Raw genomic sequence first — 18,763 nt, 5'->3', positions numbered from 1 at the left:
TTGGACACTAAATTGTCCATGGTTGTCCTTTGTCTTCTTGTTCCCGTGCGATCAGCTGGTCACTGATTCCGCCTCTGACCCGGAGACAGTTGGGATTGGCTCCAGCACCCCCTGCGAACCTAATGAGGAAAAGACGGTTCAGAAAATGAGATAAGATGAGCCAGTAGGTACACATTTTTCAACATACAAATGTCCCATTATACAAAAACAAGATACAAGTTATGAAATCCACCCAAAACATGAATGTTATTTTATTTTGAAATTGTCCCAGTAACATTGCGGGCTGCTTTACCTTCACCTGCAACCTACCACAACAATAACAACTCATTTCTTTTGCATTTCTCACATAATTCATACCAAAGTGTGGCACTTTGATCATTTTTAAAGGGTTTATTGGTATTTTTTTTTTAGGACCATGGAAAGAATTAAAGAATTTACTTATTTCGTACTGCTCTACTTGCAAAAAATCCAAATTACGAAAAATGTTGAGAAACCTGTCATAATATTGGAAAATTCACTTGATCATAAACTGTCGCTAATGTTTTGAGCCAAAACTCGACGCAACGTGAAATCGCAATGTTCGCTAAACCGTGACATCACAGCATGATTGGAAACAAATAAATAGAATCTTATAATACACATTTTTGAGGCATTTTTAGCTCCTGATTGGACTCCGGCCCAGTTAATGTACGTCTATTGCTCCTAAATATAGTTTTGCTAATTAGTAATAAATAGAGAGGTAATTAATGTAGCCACGTTGGCCGTGAAATTGTCGCCACGGAGGAAATGCGGCAGGTCCAAAGCGGGTGAATAATGGAATGTTAATGAATGGCACCTGGGTTAATGAGACATTTGCGGCGGCATATCCGACGACGGCGTTGGATAAAAAATGAAAAAGAAACGCAGGTGGGGGGTCTTCGGGGGGCTTGGTGCTCTCCCGCTAGATTAGCCGTTATCGCTAAGTTCCTTCTTCAAAACTTTTGTAATTAGCAAGTTTGGCAATGGCGGCGGGAACTTCCCGGAAAATATTTTTGTGACGGGTTTACGGCGTCGTACGTTTTTAACCGGACGACTTGACTTTTTGCACGGCAACGCGCTCGTAACATAACATAAACAAATTGAAATGAACTTGGATTACGATGCAGACACTCAAAATGAAGTTTAAGCTAACCTTACACTAATCTTAATTTTTAATTTTGTTTAAAATTTTGATACCTTTCTTCTCCCGGGTTGGCTCTATTGGCCCCGCCTCCACCCTGACTTTCAGATGCAACCTATCGAGGGTTGTTTGAGTTTGTATTCCCTTCAAAATATTCCCAAAAGGATGGACACAAATGTCCTCACAATAGGATAACGGACGACCACTTGCTCACGAGAAGTAGTACATACTCTCTCTCGTATTAGCGAACAAGCTCCGCCATTCGCACTGACTAATGGGGAAAAAAACAGAAAAATGCTCGTATCTCAAATTGCTCGTATGTCGGGGTATTACTGTATATAATTTTTCTTTTTCCTTTTGTCTACATGACCTGTGTCAAAGTGGTGGCCCGGGGACCAAATGTGGCCCGCCGCATCATTTTGTGTGGCCCAGGAAAGTCAATCATGAGTGGCGACTTTCTGTTTTAGGATCAAAATAAAATGAAGAGTATAGATGTATATTACATTTCCTGATTTTCCCCCTTTTAAATCAATAATTGTCATTTTTTAATCTATTTTTTCTGCTTTTAGTTCAAAAATCATTTTGTAAAATCTAAAAATATATTTAAAAAAAGCTAAAATAAACATTGTTTTAGATCTATAAAAAAACGGAATATTCAGGGCTTTTAATCCAGTTCTTTTAAACAATTTATATAAAAAAATCTAAATATTATATCTAAAATGTGCGGCCCGCGAACCAACCCGAGTCTGACACCCCTGGACTACATTTTCATCATTTCCCACCCCAAAAAAACTTGGCATCTGCCCGGAATTGGCCCGCATGCCCTAGTTTGCACGCCACTATTGTCAAATTTGACCAAATTCGACACATTTTGGCAATTCCGTGAAAAACCAAATAAATCCCATGTGAAACTATTTTTAAAAATACGTTTCCGCGACAATGCCGTTGGGATTTACGATGTTATTTGACGGCCATAGTTGTCCAATTTTGTAATTTCTGTGATATTATCAAGTGACAGACAGCTAAAAGAACGTACATTTCATCCGCGTCAATCTAACAAGCCTGCAAAGTGTTCCCGACCCGCCAAAAGTTTTCCGAGACCCTTCCTCGGCGGCGGGAGAAAAAAAAAAAGAGAGGAAGAAACCCGTGATCAGAGCCAGACAAATTGACACCTTCTTTGCCGAAGCGTCGCTCGTCCTCGCAATTTCGCACACTTTTCCCTCGCCGGCGACGCCAGGAAGGCGGCCAAACCTCGCCGCTTTCCAGATGGACGCTCGGCATCTGAATAATGAGTCACCCAGTGAAAAACGGGGGAAAAGTTGGGTGGGAATGTCGGAGTGGCGTAGCGCTCACAAAAAAATTAAAGAAACGTTACGTTTTGATTCTTACCGGCCACTTTTTTTGCTGACTTTACGCTTTAGCATAAAAATAATCGTTAGCGTTAATAACCCCAAATAATCACTTGCCGCAAGGGTGTCAGACTCGGATTGGTTCGCAGGCCGCTTTAACGTAAACTTCATTTTATATGGGCCGGACCATTTTAGATATAATATTTAGTTTTTTTAAATAAATGGATTAAAAGAACTGGATTAAAAGCCCTGAATATTCTGTTTTTATAGATCTAAAACAATGTTTATTTTAGCTTTTTTTAAATATATTTTTAGATTTTACAAAATGATTTTTGAACTAAAAACACAGAAAATGGATTTAAAATGACAATTATTGATTTAAAAGGGGGGAAATCAGGAAATTTAATATACATCTATACTCTTCATTTGAATTTGATCCTAAAACAGAAAGTCACAAGGCACTCATCATTTACTTTCTTGGGCCGCACAAAATGATGTGGTGGGCCAGATTTGGCCCCCGAGCCACCACTTTGACACCTGTGTTTTAGATGAACATTTTTGCCTAACACAAAATATAGCCGTATTTTCTTCTTCCCAGCTCCTCACATTTCGTCTCTGCAAACGTGGCGATGGGGAATAAAAAACGGCTGGAATCGATCGCAAGCTTGTTTTCAACGCTCACAACACACACACACAACACACACACACACACACACACACAAGTTACGGCATCGTCCTCAAGCAGGAAGTGTGCTAACGCTACAACACGAAAGCGCTAGCTGACTGGCTGGCCTAGATTTTCTGAAATCCACTCTGGAAGTGTTCTGGTCCTCAGCTAGCGCCGCCCGCCAGCTAGCGAACGAGCTAGTTCGGCCATCTGGCTGCGGCGCGCCTCAAATCCCAATCTGCCTTCATTTCGCTCGTATGGGGGGCGGGGGGGTTAGTTTCTGAAATCGGAGGGGTCCCAACGAAGACTGTGGAAAATGATGAAATTATCCTGAAAACTGCCCCACACAAGTATCTTAAATTAAGCCTATAATGCACTTTACAACTGTACTACTAGATCACATGTGTCAAAGTGGCGGCCAGGGGGCCAAATCTGGCCCGCCGCATCATTTTGTGTGGCCCGGGATTTTTTTTAATCATGTTGGGTTCAGGATATGAATGTATGTGAAATATAAACTGTATTCTTATATTTAATCTTGAATTTAGTCACTAGAATAGAATTTTTACTGACACCTACAGGTCAAGGCCTGTCATCACTTTGTATATACACACCCCTTTTTCTGGTCCCGCCTCCGCCTAAACTTCTATTAAATACTATAACCGACCAACTGGACGGCGTATCTGGATGGGAGGCCTCGAGGTGGTCGCTTGGCTCTGTCGAGCGCTGACCCCTTCTTAGGAAGGGTGGGGGCTAGCCAAGGGGGCTAGCCAAGAACAAAGGAAGCGGACCGAGCGGCGACCATTTTGAGAGCCATCGAGATGGGGCCTCCTGTGCAGATAACCTCCATTCGGCCGGGAGCTAAAAACTACCACGTGTTTTGCTGCTTCCTCTGTATAAAGATGATTGTCGAGGCAAACCAGCTTTGACATTTTGGTGCCTGAAACCCGAGATTCTTCTCTGCTTTCCGGCCACGGCAGATCGACAGAAGGATGGATGGCTTGACGTCGGCTACTCCAGCCTTGAGAGAGGGCGATCTGGCCTGCTGGCCCGGGAACAGATTACGAATTATCCTTTCGTACAGAGGAGGCACCAAAAAATGGTAAGGCACTTTTTAAAATTAATTTGTAGAATCTAACCCACCAAGTCCCAAAAAGAAAAGTTGCGTATACTCTTCTCTGTGTGTCGGAGATTCTTCTTTCTGTGTGTCGGAAAGACATTTTTCTGTGTGTCGGAATAATGTTTTAATAGTATACAGCACGATAAAAGGCTGTGTGTCGGCCATCTGCCTGGAAAGCAGACAAAATGGGAGGTAGCGCCTCCCCGCGAAGGGACTTCGAGGGTTGTGTTAAAAATATAGAAGAAATATATTGTCATACAGTGCCAAGATAATGAAAGAGCTCGATATAAAGAAAGAAAAAAAAAAAAAAAAAAGAAATAGAATAAAACTATAAACGCATGCAAGTAATCTTCATATGAATAGATATATAGATATATATAAGTACGCTATGACGCGTTCATAAACGATATAAGTATGATTGCCGCGAAAAATAGGAGTTTAATCGGCGAAAAAGAATACTTAGACGGATAAAAATAAGTATTTAAGAGAGGGTGCATTGGTACAGGATGGTGGGGGGGGTTGAAAAGCAGACCACATGTGAGAGGAAAAATGGCCGAGCCCACAGACAAAGAGAAAAAATGGCGGCGAGCCAACTGAAGTTAAAACTGCCTTTCTTCCCCAGCGTTCCACTAACCCAAGAAGATATATATATATTAGGCCTGTTCAACAACAGTGCCCCCCTTTGCTCAGCCCACTCTTCGTGCCAGGTTCCACTCGCAGAGGCCAGGAGCACGAGGGGGGGGATTGGGGGACTGGAATGCAAGAAATCTCAGGTTACATCTCACATTCCACACGATGAGCAAGGAGGAGGAGTGATGAAGAGACATGAGCAGAGAGAGTAATAGAAAGAAAATAAGACAGAAAATTGACAATATAACATATTAGTGACAAATTATGGGTCCTCTAATAAACACTGAAATTTATCATTAGGAAATGATTAAGAAATTGCTAAGTAGAAGGTTAGTTTCTCTAAATTTTAATTGTGGTAAGAGTGAGCTACAAAAAATGGCTCTTATATTAAATAAGCATAGTGCTTGGAGCAGAACAGCAATTCAACAAGTGCAATTTAGCTATCTTAGCAAATAGAGAGGGATTTGCGATTTAGACTTAAGGATTAGGAATCATCCAAATTATTAATGATATCAAACATGAAGACAATGCAGAAATGGCATTGATCCAAATTATTAGGTAAAATGTAGCTGGCAAGTTTAGATAAAATAATTAATTTAGGATAGGCATAATTTCGCTGAGATGCAATAAACATCATGACTTGTCACCAGTGCACGGGTGGCAATTCATTGTTTTGCCCATCAACAGGTGGAATATGTTTTAGCGTGGTTCATATTAATGACCATTAGAATATTAATTGCATTAGAATCGAACAATTGATGCCAACCAAACAACATTGACCTATTTCCTTTTAGAATGACTTGCCATGACACAGCGAAAGGTGGTTAGCTGCCAAGAAGCCCCAGGACTGGGGATGGCGCTCTTCACCAGTGATAAAAAAAATTTGCAGACCACGGATGTCTGAAAATGAGTGAGCGTGAATGGTTGTTTGTCCTTTTGTGTTTTTGATTGGCCGACCACCGAGATATGATCAATCGGTTAGGTATCAAGGTGGAAAATGATTTAGCAAATTGGAATCGATTTCAGAATTTGCCAATAAGCCGTTTCACGGATGGCAACGCCAAATTATGGAAAAATATGTCGTCCAAGGAAATTTTTAATGAAAAAGCAGCAGTACTCCAAATGTGAAATTTGAAGTGGAGAAACAAATCTGCTATGCGAAATTTAGGAGCACTGAGAAAAACAAAAAACAGACAGTGCTTGATACGAAATTCCAAAGTACTATTGATTTATTGTGATAATGGCATCCAAATTGTGTTAACAGAATAATTGACTGAATTGAAAAAAGGTTCCATATTTCGTTATGAAGTCATTGCGCCTACATAACGAGGTCAACCGGACAACAAAATATGGACATCCTATTAAGTAAACCATACCAAACGCCATTATTCACTATACGATTGGAACTAGAGGATGAGGCTAATCTGGCTATCTGCATAAAAGGAAAAAAAACTTTAAAGGAACACACTGAATTTGGGTTAGCAGGAGGAGACTGTGCTTCCTAACAGAAAACAGACTGGACCAACGGCGGTCCCGGGAGCCTGGGTGCTCAACACACGCGTTCCTGACCAAGAGCAGACATGAAAATAGCGGGATCCATTTTGTGCACTATAAGAAGGTTCTCTCAGTTGAAACGTTTATAGGAGACAGGTAAGATAAACTTTTTGACGTAATCAGACGAAATGGCAAGCACTCAAATATTGATCGGAAAGATTATTGCTCGGGGAGCGATGCTGTAAGCCATGAGGAACTTTTTATATTGGTTTTATTGTCTCCATAAAAAAATGAAAGCGTTTCAATTGAGACTAAACCTTCTTATAGATAGTTAAAGTAAACAATTGAGATTAGATTTTCTTACAGATTTTTAAAGTAAACAATTGAGACAAATCTTCTTACAGATTTTTAAAGTAAACAATTAGAGAGAAAATAAACTACAATGGATAGAAATGTTACTAGATTTTAATTTTATGCCTGACTATTGAAAAATATTGATTAAGAAAGTTTTATAGGAGATGATTGACAAACTCCAAAGACAATTGAATGTTACATTTGATAAAAAGACTACTAGATTGGGATATTTTGAATTTCAAACAACTGAGTTTAATATGCAACGCGATACACATTCTTAAATGAATTGGGACTTGATTAGTATGCATTTTATAAGTAATGAGTTTTAATTGCTTTAAAGGATACAATTATGCTACAATATTAACCTTGACAAACAAGGGGTGATTACAATTTAGTGGGTTCAATTATATTCAGAATTATAAATGTGTGCATTTTGTTTCTGAATATTAATTTATGTGAATCTAAACTGTTACAGAGAACGGGAAAGCTGTTTTCCTGAGGAGAAAGCAGCCTGGTTTACTTTTTGTGTTTTTCCTATTTTTAGTATGATTAGTTAATTTGTGTAATTAGAGGAAAGGGAAAAACAAATATGGTTCTTGATCTTAACAAAGAAGCAGTGATCATAATAGAATACCAGCTAGCATATTTGATTTTGACTGATAAGGCATTTAAATTTTCACAAACTATAGTGATGGAATAAGTAAGATTGTTGCGATTTTTATTCATTGGGGTATTAAGCCCAACAAAATAGCCGTAAGCAAATGTTAAGCACGTGTTGAAGACAACGACAGAACACAGCAGCTAAAGCAGCAGCGCAAACACTTACTGCACAGCATACACAACAACAAAACTGAGCCGATCTCAAGAACAGTCAGCAGACGAACTGCACACAGCTAAAGGCCTACCGTGCCTACCAAAAAATTATTCCAAAATTGAGCCATAAATGTCTCAAAAGGGAGGAAAAGATATGATGGACATCGAAATACCTACTTTTAAAATTTTTGAAGGAACTGTTTAATTTGTTATTTTGTTGATCTGTAAAGAACATGGGATCTCCAGAATCAGCTGGAGTAACAATGGAGCTAATTTTGCAAACAGCATAGTGCAAAACATGGCAAAACACCTAAGTAGAGCGAACAAATGGTACGATAAAACCAAGGCTTAAGAAAACCATGGGGGAGATAAATAAGCCATGGCCAGAACGCCTAACACTGGCCAAAACGTATACAAAGATAGTACCAACTAGCTTGGGATTAACACCTTTTTGAGATAGTTCATGGAAGACCATTCTAACTTCCTCTATGGGAAGAGTAACCATGACGAGAGACTAAGGAAGGAGAGAAACTTATCCAAAGAACATGTAAGCTGCCGTGATCTTTTTGTCTATCTTGCAGGAGGTGGTGAAGCCAGGTGACTGGATCCTGATCCGAGTCATAAAAGGAAGTCCTGGTTCTCTCCACGATGGGAAGACCCATTCGTGGCCCAACTCACCAACCTCCACAGCAGCAAAGATCACTGAAAAGTCAAAGTCGATTCACCAAGGTCGGTTCAAGGTCGTTCGAGACAGGTGACTCTGAGTGGACTAAGTCGGACGGTGTCAAAACCCTTGTCCGTGAAGAAACTCATCTGACGTCTACTCACCTGCCACGAGCACCCCTCACTTAACCCTGACCTCCCATAGACTTTGCACCTCTATACAGAAGCCACAGTGAAAGCTGTTGCCACCCACATCACAGTGACTGGACTGTCAGTGACTGCACTGTCAGTGACAACCTGGGCGTATCTGAACGCCCCGCCCACAGAGACTCGAGTTGGAAAACAAGTGCAGGAAACGTCCTGCCTCATCACTGGAAAGGCAGAGCCAAGCGGTCCGCTCTTGGACGGGGACCCAACCTACATCAACATCGGGGTTCCCCGCAGCATATCAGATGAGTATACACTCGCTGACCAAATTGCACGACTCCAGAACAGGACGGAGGAAGGGTTTGCAGCCATCCATGAACAGAGCTGATGGCCTTCCAGAACAGAATTGCTGTTGACATGCTCCTGGCAGAGAAAGGTGGCGTGTGCTCCATCTTTGGCGACCAATGCTGCACGTTCATCCCGAACAATACAGCAGCTGACGGGAGTTTAACCAAGGCCCTGGAGGGTCTTCGATCCCTCAACAGCAAGATGAAAGAACAATCTGGAGAACTACTATGAAGAAGACGTGTGGTATAATTTCATGGTGTTCCAGAAAAAACTGATTGTTGCGAATGAAAGTTGTTATGTGTGTAGCCGTATACCCATTTCCACAGATCCTGACATCCTGAATTCACTGGGTCGAGGCGTCACATTTAAATCTGCAGTCGTGCAGATGGTCTAAGATGCATTCCTTTTAAGACGAGTGAACATAACAGTAAGATATCAAAATCAGTGCAAAATCAGTGCAATTCAAACCACGTGATTCAATCTGGTGCGATGATGTTCCTGTTGACCAAAGGTTGTGGTCCACCCCCCCCCAGAAAATCATGTGTAAAGACATTGAGCTGTTACATGAGTGTTCATTAACCAAACTGTCAAGGCCCTACAGGGTATAGCAGATGATTTAAAAGCCCTTAGGGAAGTTGCAGGACCGATAGTCCTGGATCTGATAACAGCCAAAGATGGAGATGTGTGTGCCATGATGGGAGAACACTGCTGCACCTTCATCCCAGATGAAACCAGTACATTACTCGTGCCGTAGCTGAAATAAAGGCCCTAGTCAACACCATGGCCCAGGATCATTCAGCCGTAGGTGTATCATTGTGGTCGTGGTTAATAACCGGGTCATGATTCTCAATTCTGTTTAAAATTGCAACCTTGCGGTTTTTGCTACTGTTCTGTATTTTTTCTATGTGTGTAATCCCCTGTATGAAAGTTATGATTCAAAACACAATCCAGCACATGCTAGTAGGTTATAGTGACACAGTATCACCGCATGACAGACCATACTGGAGATTATCGCATTCTTTCGAAGTGTGACGAGTCCTCTATGCAAATGTGTTTGTCTTGATTTAAATATTGGGTTCGCTCATTAAGAGGGACGTAGAGGAATTTTTACCACTGATTACATCATTTCTCGCCTCTGCTTTTACATGTGATTTTGTTATTTTCCATACCCTGTTGAGTAACTGTCAATGATATTTGTATTCTAGAACCTGGAGGGGAGGGATACAAATTGATATGTTTAATGAAAATTCTTTCAAGTTACAACAGGGGGGAAATGTGAAATATAAACTGTATTCTTATATTTAATCTTGAATTTAGTCACTAGAATAGAATTTTTACTGACACCTACAGGTCAAGGCCTGTCATCACTTTGTATATACACACCCCTTTTTCTGGTCCCGCCTCCGCCTAAACTTCTATTAAATACTATAACCGACCAACTGGACGGCGTATCTGGATGGGAGGCCTCGAGGTGGTCGCTTGGCTCTGTCGAGCGCTGACCCCTTCTTAGGAAGGGTGGGGGCTAGCCAAGGGGGCTAGCCAAGAACAAAGGAAGCGGACCGAGCGGCGACCATTTTGAGAGCCATCGAGATGGGGCCTCCTGTGCAGATAACCTCCATTCGGCCGGGAGCTAAAAACTACCACGTGTTTTGCTGCTTCCTCTGTATAAAGATGATTGTCGAGGCAAACCAGCTTTGACAATGTATGTATGGTACTAAGTTACTCCCTGTTCGTTTGGGACATTTCTTAGTCATGCAATGTTGTTTTGAGTCACTCCTTGATCATTTTAATCTATAATCCTTAGAAAAAGTGATTTATGGGTGTATGTTAAGATTCTCTCGCTACGTTTGTCCAAACCGTGCAACGTAGAGAGTTGAATTTTTTAATGGTGGCCAGAAACGGCTGTCGGATCCTAATAAACAAGTGATTTCTAAGTGTGTAAACTCAATCTCAATTTTGGTGGCATTTCTGGCATTTCAATCCATGTTGTTTTTGACAGCAATGGATGCTCAATCCAATATGACGTGTGTACTTTTTTGTTTTGTTTTTAGTTTGGATGCATTGTTTTTCTCTGGCGTTTTAAGTCGGCAGGTTTAAAGTTTAAAAGCAGATTGCCTGCCAAGTGGCGCTGTTGAAAATTACATGCGTCTAATATGGGGAAATGAAGCTTTTATGGAAGAAAGACAAAGAGAATTTAGACTTTGAGGGCATTCTGAAGGAAATCAAAACATGGAAGCCCTTCAAAAGACAAGCCAAATGAAATAACAATATAGAGCTTACAACATTTAATACATTCTTCAAGTAACAAATGAACATTCTACTATTAATACCCTTTGAAGTCATCTTTTTAGCATCATTTTCTGGAGGTTTTGCGAATAAATTCAACTCCTAATGCCAGTATCTTGAAGCAAGATGGAATTTTAGAGGGTTATTTGTTACTTTTGGAACTTTTTTTCTTAGAAAATACTCTTGACTTTTAAACAAAGTGAGTTTAAAACACGCGTCGATCAAACATTGAACAAAATAGTGAAAAGTGACATTTTGGAGGACCAAATCTTTGCTTGCTGTCTTCATCCTTACACACACACACACACACACACACATATATACACACACACATCGACACATGGTGTGTTATGCAACGGGTGATGCCTAATTACCACTGACATCGCAGAGGCTGTTCACTGCGAAATTAATCACGACACAGGCGTCACATCTCAGTTTTTTTTCCCTTGGGCGCGCAGCAGCCGCCAAAACCAAAGTGCACAAATTACCCGTTTGTCGCCTCGCCATCGGACGCAAGGTGGCGCAAACGAGGAAAAGGGGGAAAAAAAAAACAAGCAAAACGTTGGCGGATAATGAGACGTTTGTTTGTGATGCGTTTGGGCTCCGGGGGGAACGGGAAGGGAAATAATGAAGGATTTCAAGCGTAACGAGGCTTCGCGTCTGTAGAGAGAGTCTTGTGGGTCTGGCGGTCTATTTATACGCCGACGTGCTACTGGAAAGCGCTCGCTCGCCCGCTCGCCGTCCGTGGGTAACGTTAGCGGACGATTACGAATTGATGAGGCGAGACCGTCGCGACAAAATGCAGCCGAGCGAGCGTGGCGGCATTTTAGTTGACGAATGAACTATATTTGCCTTTTTGGGAGAGGGACTTTTATTTAGATGTTTGCAATTTCTATTTTATTGCTTGGAAATAATGTGATTGGCTGACATTTAAGACGCAAATGAATTGGACGGCTAGGGTCGTCAATGGGACTGAAACGATGAGCATCTACAGTTGAAGTGAATTGGACATCTATCGTTGTCAATGGAAGGAAGTGAGTCCATTTTGGGTCACTTTCTTGTCATTTTAGACCACTTGTGTCAAAGTGGCGGCCCGGGGGCCAAATCTGGCCCGCTGCATCATTTTGTGTGGCCCGGGAAAGTAAATCATGAGTGCCGACTTTGTGTTTTAGCATCAAATTCAAATGAAGAGTATAGATGTATGTTAAATTTCCTGATTTTCCCCCTTTTAAATCAATAATTGTCATTTTTTAATCCATTTTTTTGTGCTTTTAGCTCAAAAATAATTTTGTAAAATCTAAAAAATATATTTAAAAAAGCTAAAATAAACATTGTTTTAGATCTATAAAAAACGGAATATTCAGGGCTTTTAATCCAGTTCTTTTAATCAATTTATTTAAAAAAAATCTAAATATTATATCTAAAATGGTCCGGCCCACGTGAAATCAAGTTGACGTTAAAGCGGCTCGCGAACCAACCCAAGTCTGACACCCTTGTTTTAGACTATCCTAACAAGAGCTGTGGGGGGTGCTGGAGCCTATCCCAGCTAACAATGGGCACCAGACGGGGGACGCCCTGAATCGGTGGCCAACCAATCGCAGGGCACGAGGAAACAAAGGACAACCAAGCGTAGCTAGAATTAGGCAATTTAGACCCAGTTAGCTTAGCAATCATGTTTTTGAAATGTGGGAGAAAAACCGGAGTACCCGGAGAAAACCCACGCAAGCAAGATGCAAACTACACACAGCTGGACTGACCTGGACTTGAACCCAGGACCCCAGGGCTGTGAGGGCGACGCGCCAACCACTCGCTTCACCGAGCCGCCAGGTACGACTGTTAGCCACTTAGCCTAGCAACCATGTTTTTGAGATGTGGGAAAAAAACGGACTACCCAAAGAAATCCCCCGCAAGCTCAGGCTCAACATGCAAACGCCACACAGCGAAGACCTACCTGGGGTCGAACCCTCAGCCCCAGAACCGTAACGCCGACGCGCTAACCACTCTACCACCGGGCCGCCAAACGAGGAACAGTTACGTATCATTTAATAATAATTCCCCAGCACCTCACCACGTTAATGGTGTGATCCGCAGTCTGGCGACAATCAACGCATGAAGCTAACGTTCCCACTGAATATGTATGCATTGCTCTGGAGAGGTAAACACGCTACCAACCGCAGGTGGCGTGCGCGTAGTACGGACGGGGACAGACGGCGCATTTCATTGAGCGTTTAGGTGGACCGTGACTTCCTGGTAACGGGGAAACTTAAGGTGACTAGAATCGGTGTCAACGCGCCAATTTTGGACTTTGCTAGCTTTGCTAGCTTCACTAGTGTTGCAGGCCCTTAACCAGGGCTCGATATTAACGACTGAATCACAATGGCTTCGTCTGTTTTGTTTGCGGCCATTTTGTGTCACATTTTCGTCTTCTGCGCTGCTCGTGCGAAATATTTACGTTTTGCAACAAATATGCTATTTTTTAATGTTTATGAGTACTTGCAACTTGTTGCTAAAGTCCAAATCATTTTTGCTTGGCTCCAGTTCACCTGTCAATCATCCATCAATCTATCACTCATTCTCTCCATAACAAACATACCTTAAAACCACCCAATCAAACCGTGTCGTTACCCTGACAACAACAAACACCTCAGTCATTCAAACCGTCAAGAACACTAACAAATGCTCACATTTCCCCACCATTGACGGCTATGAACGTCCAAACCACTTTAACTGGGCGGGGCTTAACGCTCGCCCCGCCCATTCAAAGCCTATAAACCGCTTATAAATGAACATTACAATGTCTTTTTAGTGCAATAGCGCGCCACCTTGTGGACACTGTCGTCCCAGGTGCCTCTTGGAAGGAGCTTCCGGCTTTCCGAGGATGCGACCGCTGTCATTCTCTCGCTCTCTCTCCCCTCTCTCTCCCTATTCGCTCTCTCTCTCTCTCTCTCTCTCTCTCCCTATTCGCTCACCCACCCCCGCGCTCCTACTCGTCTAGTCTCTTTCTCTTCTTCCACTCGAGCGTCGCTCGCAAAGCAGACCGCCGATCTCTCACGGGCGGAGGATTTATTCCGATTTCCGATTATGCCGAGCGGGAGCGGAAGAAAGGCCGACCGGGAGCAACTATGCTGCAGCAGCAGCAGCAGCAGCCGCCGCCGCCGCTCTTCGGCGACTCCCGTCCATAACTACTATCAGCCTTTTTCCCGTCTTTGTTTTTCGTCTGGATGCAAAACACCTGACAAGCACCCGCCGAATGTCGTCTTCAAGGTAGGCGAGCGAACCCCCTTATTCCCATCAACACTATTTATTATTATTATTATCGTCCTTTAATAACTTTTTGACATTGACGTCATTCCATGAAATCCGCACGCTGCGAGTTGAATCTGTTATGATTGGATTTAAAGCAAACGATCGCGCACCTGTTTGACATCTCGCACGATCTAAATAACTGCATTCCTAACGATGAATACGATATGGAATCCTAATATGGACGGTTTTGCGTCTTTTTTTTCTTTCATTAAACATAGTTGGATAAGAATCCGAAGGGGGTGTGGACTCGTCATTCGGCGATACAGTTTGAAGCGAAAGCTCAACGATGCCAAATTCTATTTTTAATCGCGATTACGTGTTTTTAACGAGCGCAAAAGGTGCGCGAGTCGCCTTTTCCGAACCAAAACAAAGCGTTCCAACTTTGTGTCGCAGCAATGTTGTGGCCGCCGAGGCTTGTAACTTTTTGATTGACAGACGGTGTTAGCCAATCGGCGGCCGAGCGGTGGGCTCGCTCGTCCAATAGCAGCGAGGCTCCGGACTGGGTATGAACACGAGCCCCAGAGACGTCACGTCAACTCGTTAACCCTTTCGAGGCAGAGACCACCTGTCAGTCCGTTTGTCATGCAAAAATACTTATTCATCTGAATATGAAAAACAAATAAATAAAAGGCAAATATATCTGTAGTGGTTTCACATTTGGTTACCAGCTGAATTAACCGATTAGAAAGAAACAGCGTGAGGTATTGACAAGATTTGGGGGTGTAGTTCTGCGCTGTGGCCAACGGAGGCGCCGTTGGTTCGTTGTCAACTGCTTCAAAGTAGAAGAAGTATAACAGTTCGTGTAATATTGTTACGTTTAATGCTGAATTATTATAAAATATAAAAAATAAAAACTATTTCAAAACGATGCCATTATTCTTGCGAGATTTGCGATTCAAACTAATTCTACATTCTCCCAATATTATTATAAACAATTATTTTTTCATAATTTTCCTTCTTTTTCCATAAAGCACACTAATGTTGTTTGCTAACGTTGTTTGCTAACGTTAAATTTAAAAGGGTTTTAAATGTAAAAATCATTTTAGAAACAATTATATTTTTGTAAAATATGAATCTTTCTCATAACCATATTACTTGCATCTTAATATATTGACTTATTAGTTACGTCGAGACTTTAAATAACAGTTAGACGTTAAAATAAAACTTTCTCCCTGACTGTTGAATTAATTCCTGTTTTTACATTGCTATTAAACACAAACAAATGATTTATCATTTCCTCGACATTTTTATTAAAAACATCACAAATACAGAATTTTCTTGGAAAATTCCAAGTGAAACATTAGACCATTCTAGAAATATTAAACTGCTGTAGACAAGAGTAAAAAAAAAATTGACTTTTGGACAGCTCCAACGTCCTTGAATAAATCATGTCGTACTGGTAAAATATTGATATGAAAACCTCCTGGTTGGAGTCGGTGTAACTTTTTTCCTCTGCATTTTTTTATCTCGTTTTTTTTGGAAGATGACTCCGTGAACCAGCGATGGAGACCAAAAGATACCAAAGTCTCTTCGAGGGTAGCGCTACCGACAACAGGTGGTCCCAGATCCCCGCTAGCATGGAGTTCTGCTGCTCCGCCGAGGGCTCCGCCCCGCCCGGCGACGCCCTCGTGGACGCCGCCAAAGCGGGCGAGAAGACGGGTCAGGCGTCGCTCCGCCCCCAATTTGCTCCGCCCCCCGTGGGCAACGTCAAACCGGAAATGGACTCCAAGGAGCTTTCCAAAACGGTCGCCGAGTCCATGGGTCTTTACATGAACGCCGCTCGGGAGGCGGACTTTGCCTTCGCCCAGCACGGGAAATCTCAGTACCCGGCGTGTGGGCGCCCCCCGGAGGAAAACCGCGCTTCGGCGCTAGCCTCGTCGCTCGCCGGAAGCCCCCAAACTTCCAGTCCGGGGGGCGGGAATAACACGGTGTCGTCCACCACCACCAGCCCCCCGGCGGGTTTCGGCCCGGCGCGTTCGCCCGTCGGCTCGGCGGCGGCGTCCAGGCGGCGGAATTCTTCGGGGCACAGCCCCGTGGACTCCAGCACGGTGGGCTCGCCGCCCCCGGTGAGGTCCCCCATGTCCAGCCCGCAGAGCGTGACCGGCGTCCGGTCCCCGCCGTCCTGCAGCGTCCGTTCGTCCGTCTCCAGCCCCAACGCGGTCCGGCCCCCCGCGTCCAGTCCGGCGGCGACCAGCCCGCGGGACCCCCCCTCCTCGGGGGTCTTCCCGGGATCCGGCCCGACCGACGAACTGGGCATGCTGCGGGGCGACGCCCGCAGCCCAGAGACCACGGGACTCGGGGGCGAGCCCGACTTCAAGCCGTTCGACTTCCCCAAAGCGGAGATGGTGGACGGCGAGGTCTTCAACGTGGGTCTGGACCAGATGGGCATGGTCAAGTACATCAAGAACGAACCCGGGACCGACTTCCGCAGCATGTGCTCGGTGGGGTCCAAGTGCAACGCCGGGGGCGGGGTGCCGTTCGTCACGCAGATCAAGGACGAACCGGACATGAACGAGGGCTGCTTGAACCCGCGGTCCTACGGCGGGCGTTCGCCGCCGCCGCCGCTCGGTCTCTTCCCCGCCTCCGAGACCACCTACTTGTCGCTGAGGAATAACATGGACGAGTACAGTCTCTCGGGGATCCTGGGCCCGCCGGCGTCGCTCGGCGAGAACTACGACCCCGACGTCTTCGCTCACGGCGTCCTCTCCAAAGGGGTGAAACGGGAATCCGGCGAGGCGGGGTATTACCCGGAGAGCAACGGCGTTCCCGCCTCGGCCATCGTGGGAGTTAATTCCAGCGGACACTCGTTCCATTACCAGATCGGCACGCAGGGGAGCATGTCCTTCGCCAGGCACGACGTGCGAGACCAGTCCAATCCTTTGTTGAATCTCATTTCGCCCGTGGCGGCGCTCATGGAGTCGTGGAAGTCGCGGACGGGCATGCCGCAGGGGGCGCTGTCGGCCCGGGGCGACGGATTCCCGGGACAGAACTGCATCGGGGACGGCATGACCAGGTAAGCCCAGCCTTTATGCCTTTTACTTTCGGTATTTGAAGGCAATTGATGTTCCTTTAACTAAATTAGCGTCGCTATTAGAATGATTTATCCGCAATATTGAAGCATCTGCTGAGGTTGTATTTTAGAATTGGTTATAGTTCAACATTACTGAAGTACAGTGGACCCCCGAGTTCCGACATGAATCCGATCCAAAGTTGGGATAGTAAGAAATCGTTGTACGGTGGGCAATCCAAATTACAGTGGTACCTCGATTTGAGATACGAGTCAAATTTCCCGTTAGTCAGTGCGAGTGGCGGAGCTTGTTCGCTAATACGAGAGGAGTATATACTACTTCTCGTTGGCAAGTGGTCGTGCGTTATCCTATTGTGAGGACATTTGTGTGTATCATTTTAGGAATATTTTGAAGGGAATACAAAAGCAAACAACCCTTGATAGGTTGCATCTGAAAGTCAGGGTGGAGGCGGAGCCAATAGAGCCAAGATAAGTATCAACATTTCAAACAAAATTAGAATTAAGTTTAGTGTAAGGTTAGATAAAATTTATTTTTGAGTGTGTCTCCATCATAATCCAAGTTCATTTAAATTTGTTTTATGTTATGTTACGAGCGTGTTGCCGTGCAAAAAGTCTGATTTTAGTACTATTAAACACATTTTAGTAGTATTAAACCACTAGTTATTTGTTACTGTGTTAACAGATGGCGAATTAGAACAAATACAAATGTTTTTTCCAATCCAATATCTTCTTTTTGGTGTTTTCTCAGAGGGTTGGCCAATAGAACCAATAGAAAGGTATCAAAATTTCAAACAAAATTAGAATTCAGTTTAGTGTAAGGTAAGGATAAACTTATTTGAGTATCTCCATCATAATCCAAGTTCATTTAAATTTGTTTATGTTATGTTACGAGCGTGTTGCCGTGCAAAAAGTCTGATTTTAGTACTATTAAACACATTTTAGTAGTATTAAACCACTAGTTATGTGTTACTTTGTTAATAGATGGCCAATTAGAACAAATAAAAATGTTTTTACAATCCAATATCCTGTTTTTGATGTTTTTCCAGAGGGTTGGAATGCATTAATTTGTTTTCAGTTAATTTCTATGGGAAACGTTCATTTGAGTTACGAGTAAATCGACATACGAGCTCAGTCCCGGAACGAATTAAGCTCGTATCTCAAGGTACCACTGTATTTTGAAGGAAAGACAAAAGCAAACAACCTTCGATAGGTCGCATCTGAAAGTCAGGGTGGAGGCGGGGCCAATAGAACCAATAGAAAGGTATCAAAATTTCAAACAAAATTAGAATTAAGTTTAGTGTAAGGTTAGATTAAATTTATTTTTGAGTGTGTCTGCATCGTAATCCAAGTTCATTTAAATTTGTTTATGTTATGTTACGAGCGCGTTGCCTTGCAAAAAAAA

The 18,763-nt window shown here is 43.2% G+C and overlaps 1 protein-coding gene and 1 long non-coding RNA gene across 2 annotated transcripts in view; one reads left to right on the top strand and one right to left on the bottom strand.

The window, feature by feature from the left end:
• Positions 1 to 7: 7 nt before the first annotated feature.
• Positions 8 to 18,763, bottom strand: part of LOC144078074 (uncharacterized) — a 60,594-nt gene continuing 41,838 nt past the window's right edge. The window contains exon 4 of the long non-coding RNA XR_013301163.1: positions 8 to 119. This is a non-coding gene — a long non-coding RNA (uncharacterized LOC144078074). The remainder of the gene's footprint in view (positions 120 to 18,763) is intronic.
• Positions 13,872 to 18,763, top strand: part of nr3c2 (nuclear receptor subfamily 3, group C, member 2) — a 56,990-nt gene continuing 52,098 nt past the window's right edge. The window contains exons 1-2 of the mRNA XM_077606272.1: positions 13,872 to 14,291; positions 15,817 to 17,346. Coding sequence (XP_077462398.1) covers positions 15,836 to 17,346 — 1,511 coding nt within the window. The 5' untranslated portion in view covers positions 13,872 to 14,291; positions 15,817 to 15,835. The remainder of the gene's footprint in view (positions 14,292 to 15,816; positions 17,347 to 18,763) is intronic.

This window comes from Stigmatopora argus, chromosome 7 (assembly GCF_051989625.1).
Source record: "Stigmatopora argus isolate UIUO_Sarg chromosome 7, RoL_Sarg_1.0, whole genome shotgun sequence".
NCBI classification, from domain to species: Eukaryota; Metazoa; Chordata; class Actinopteri; order Syngnathiformes; family Syngnathidae; genus Stigmatopora; species Stigmatopora argus.
Note: the sequence above shows the minus strand (reverse complement) of the source record. Positions and strands in the feature narration are given on the sequence as shown.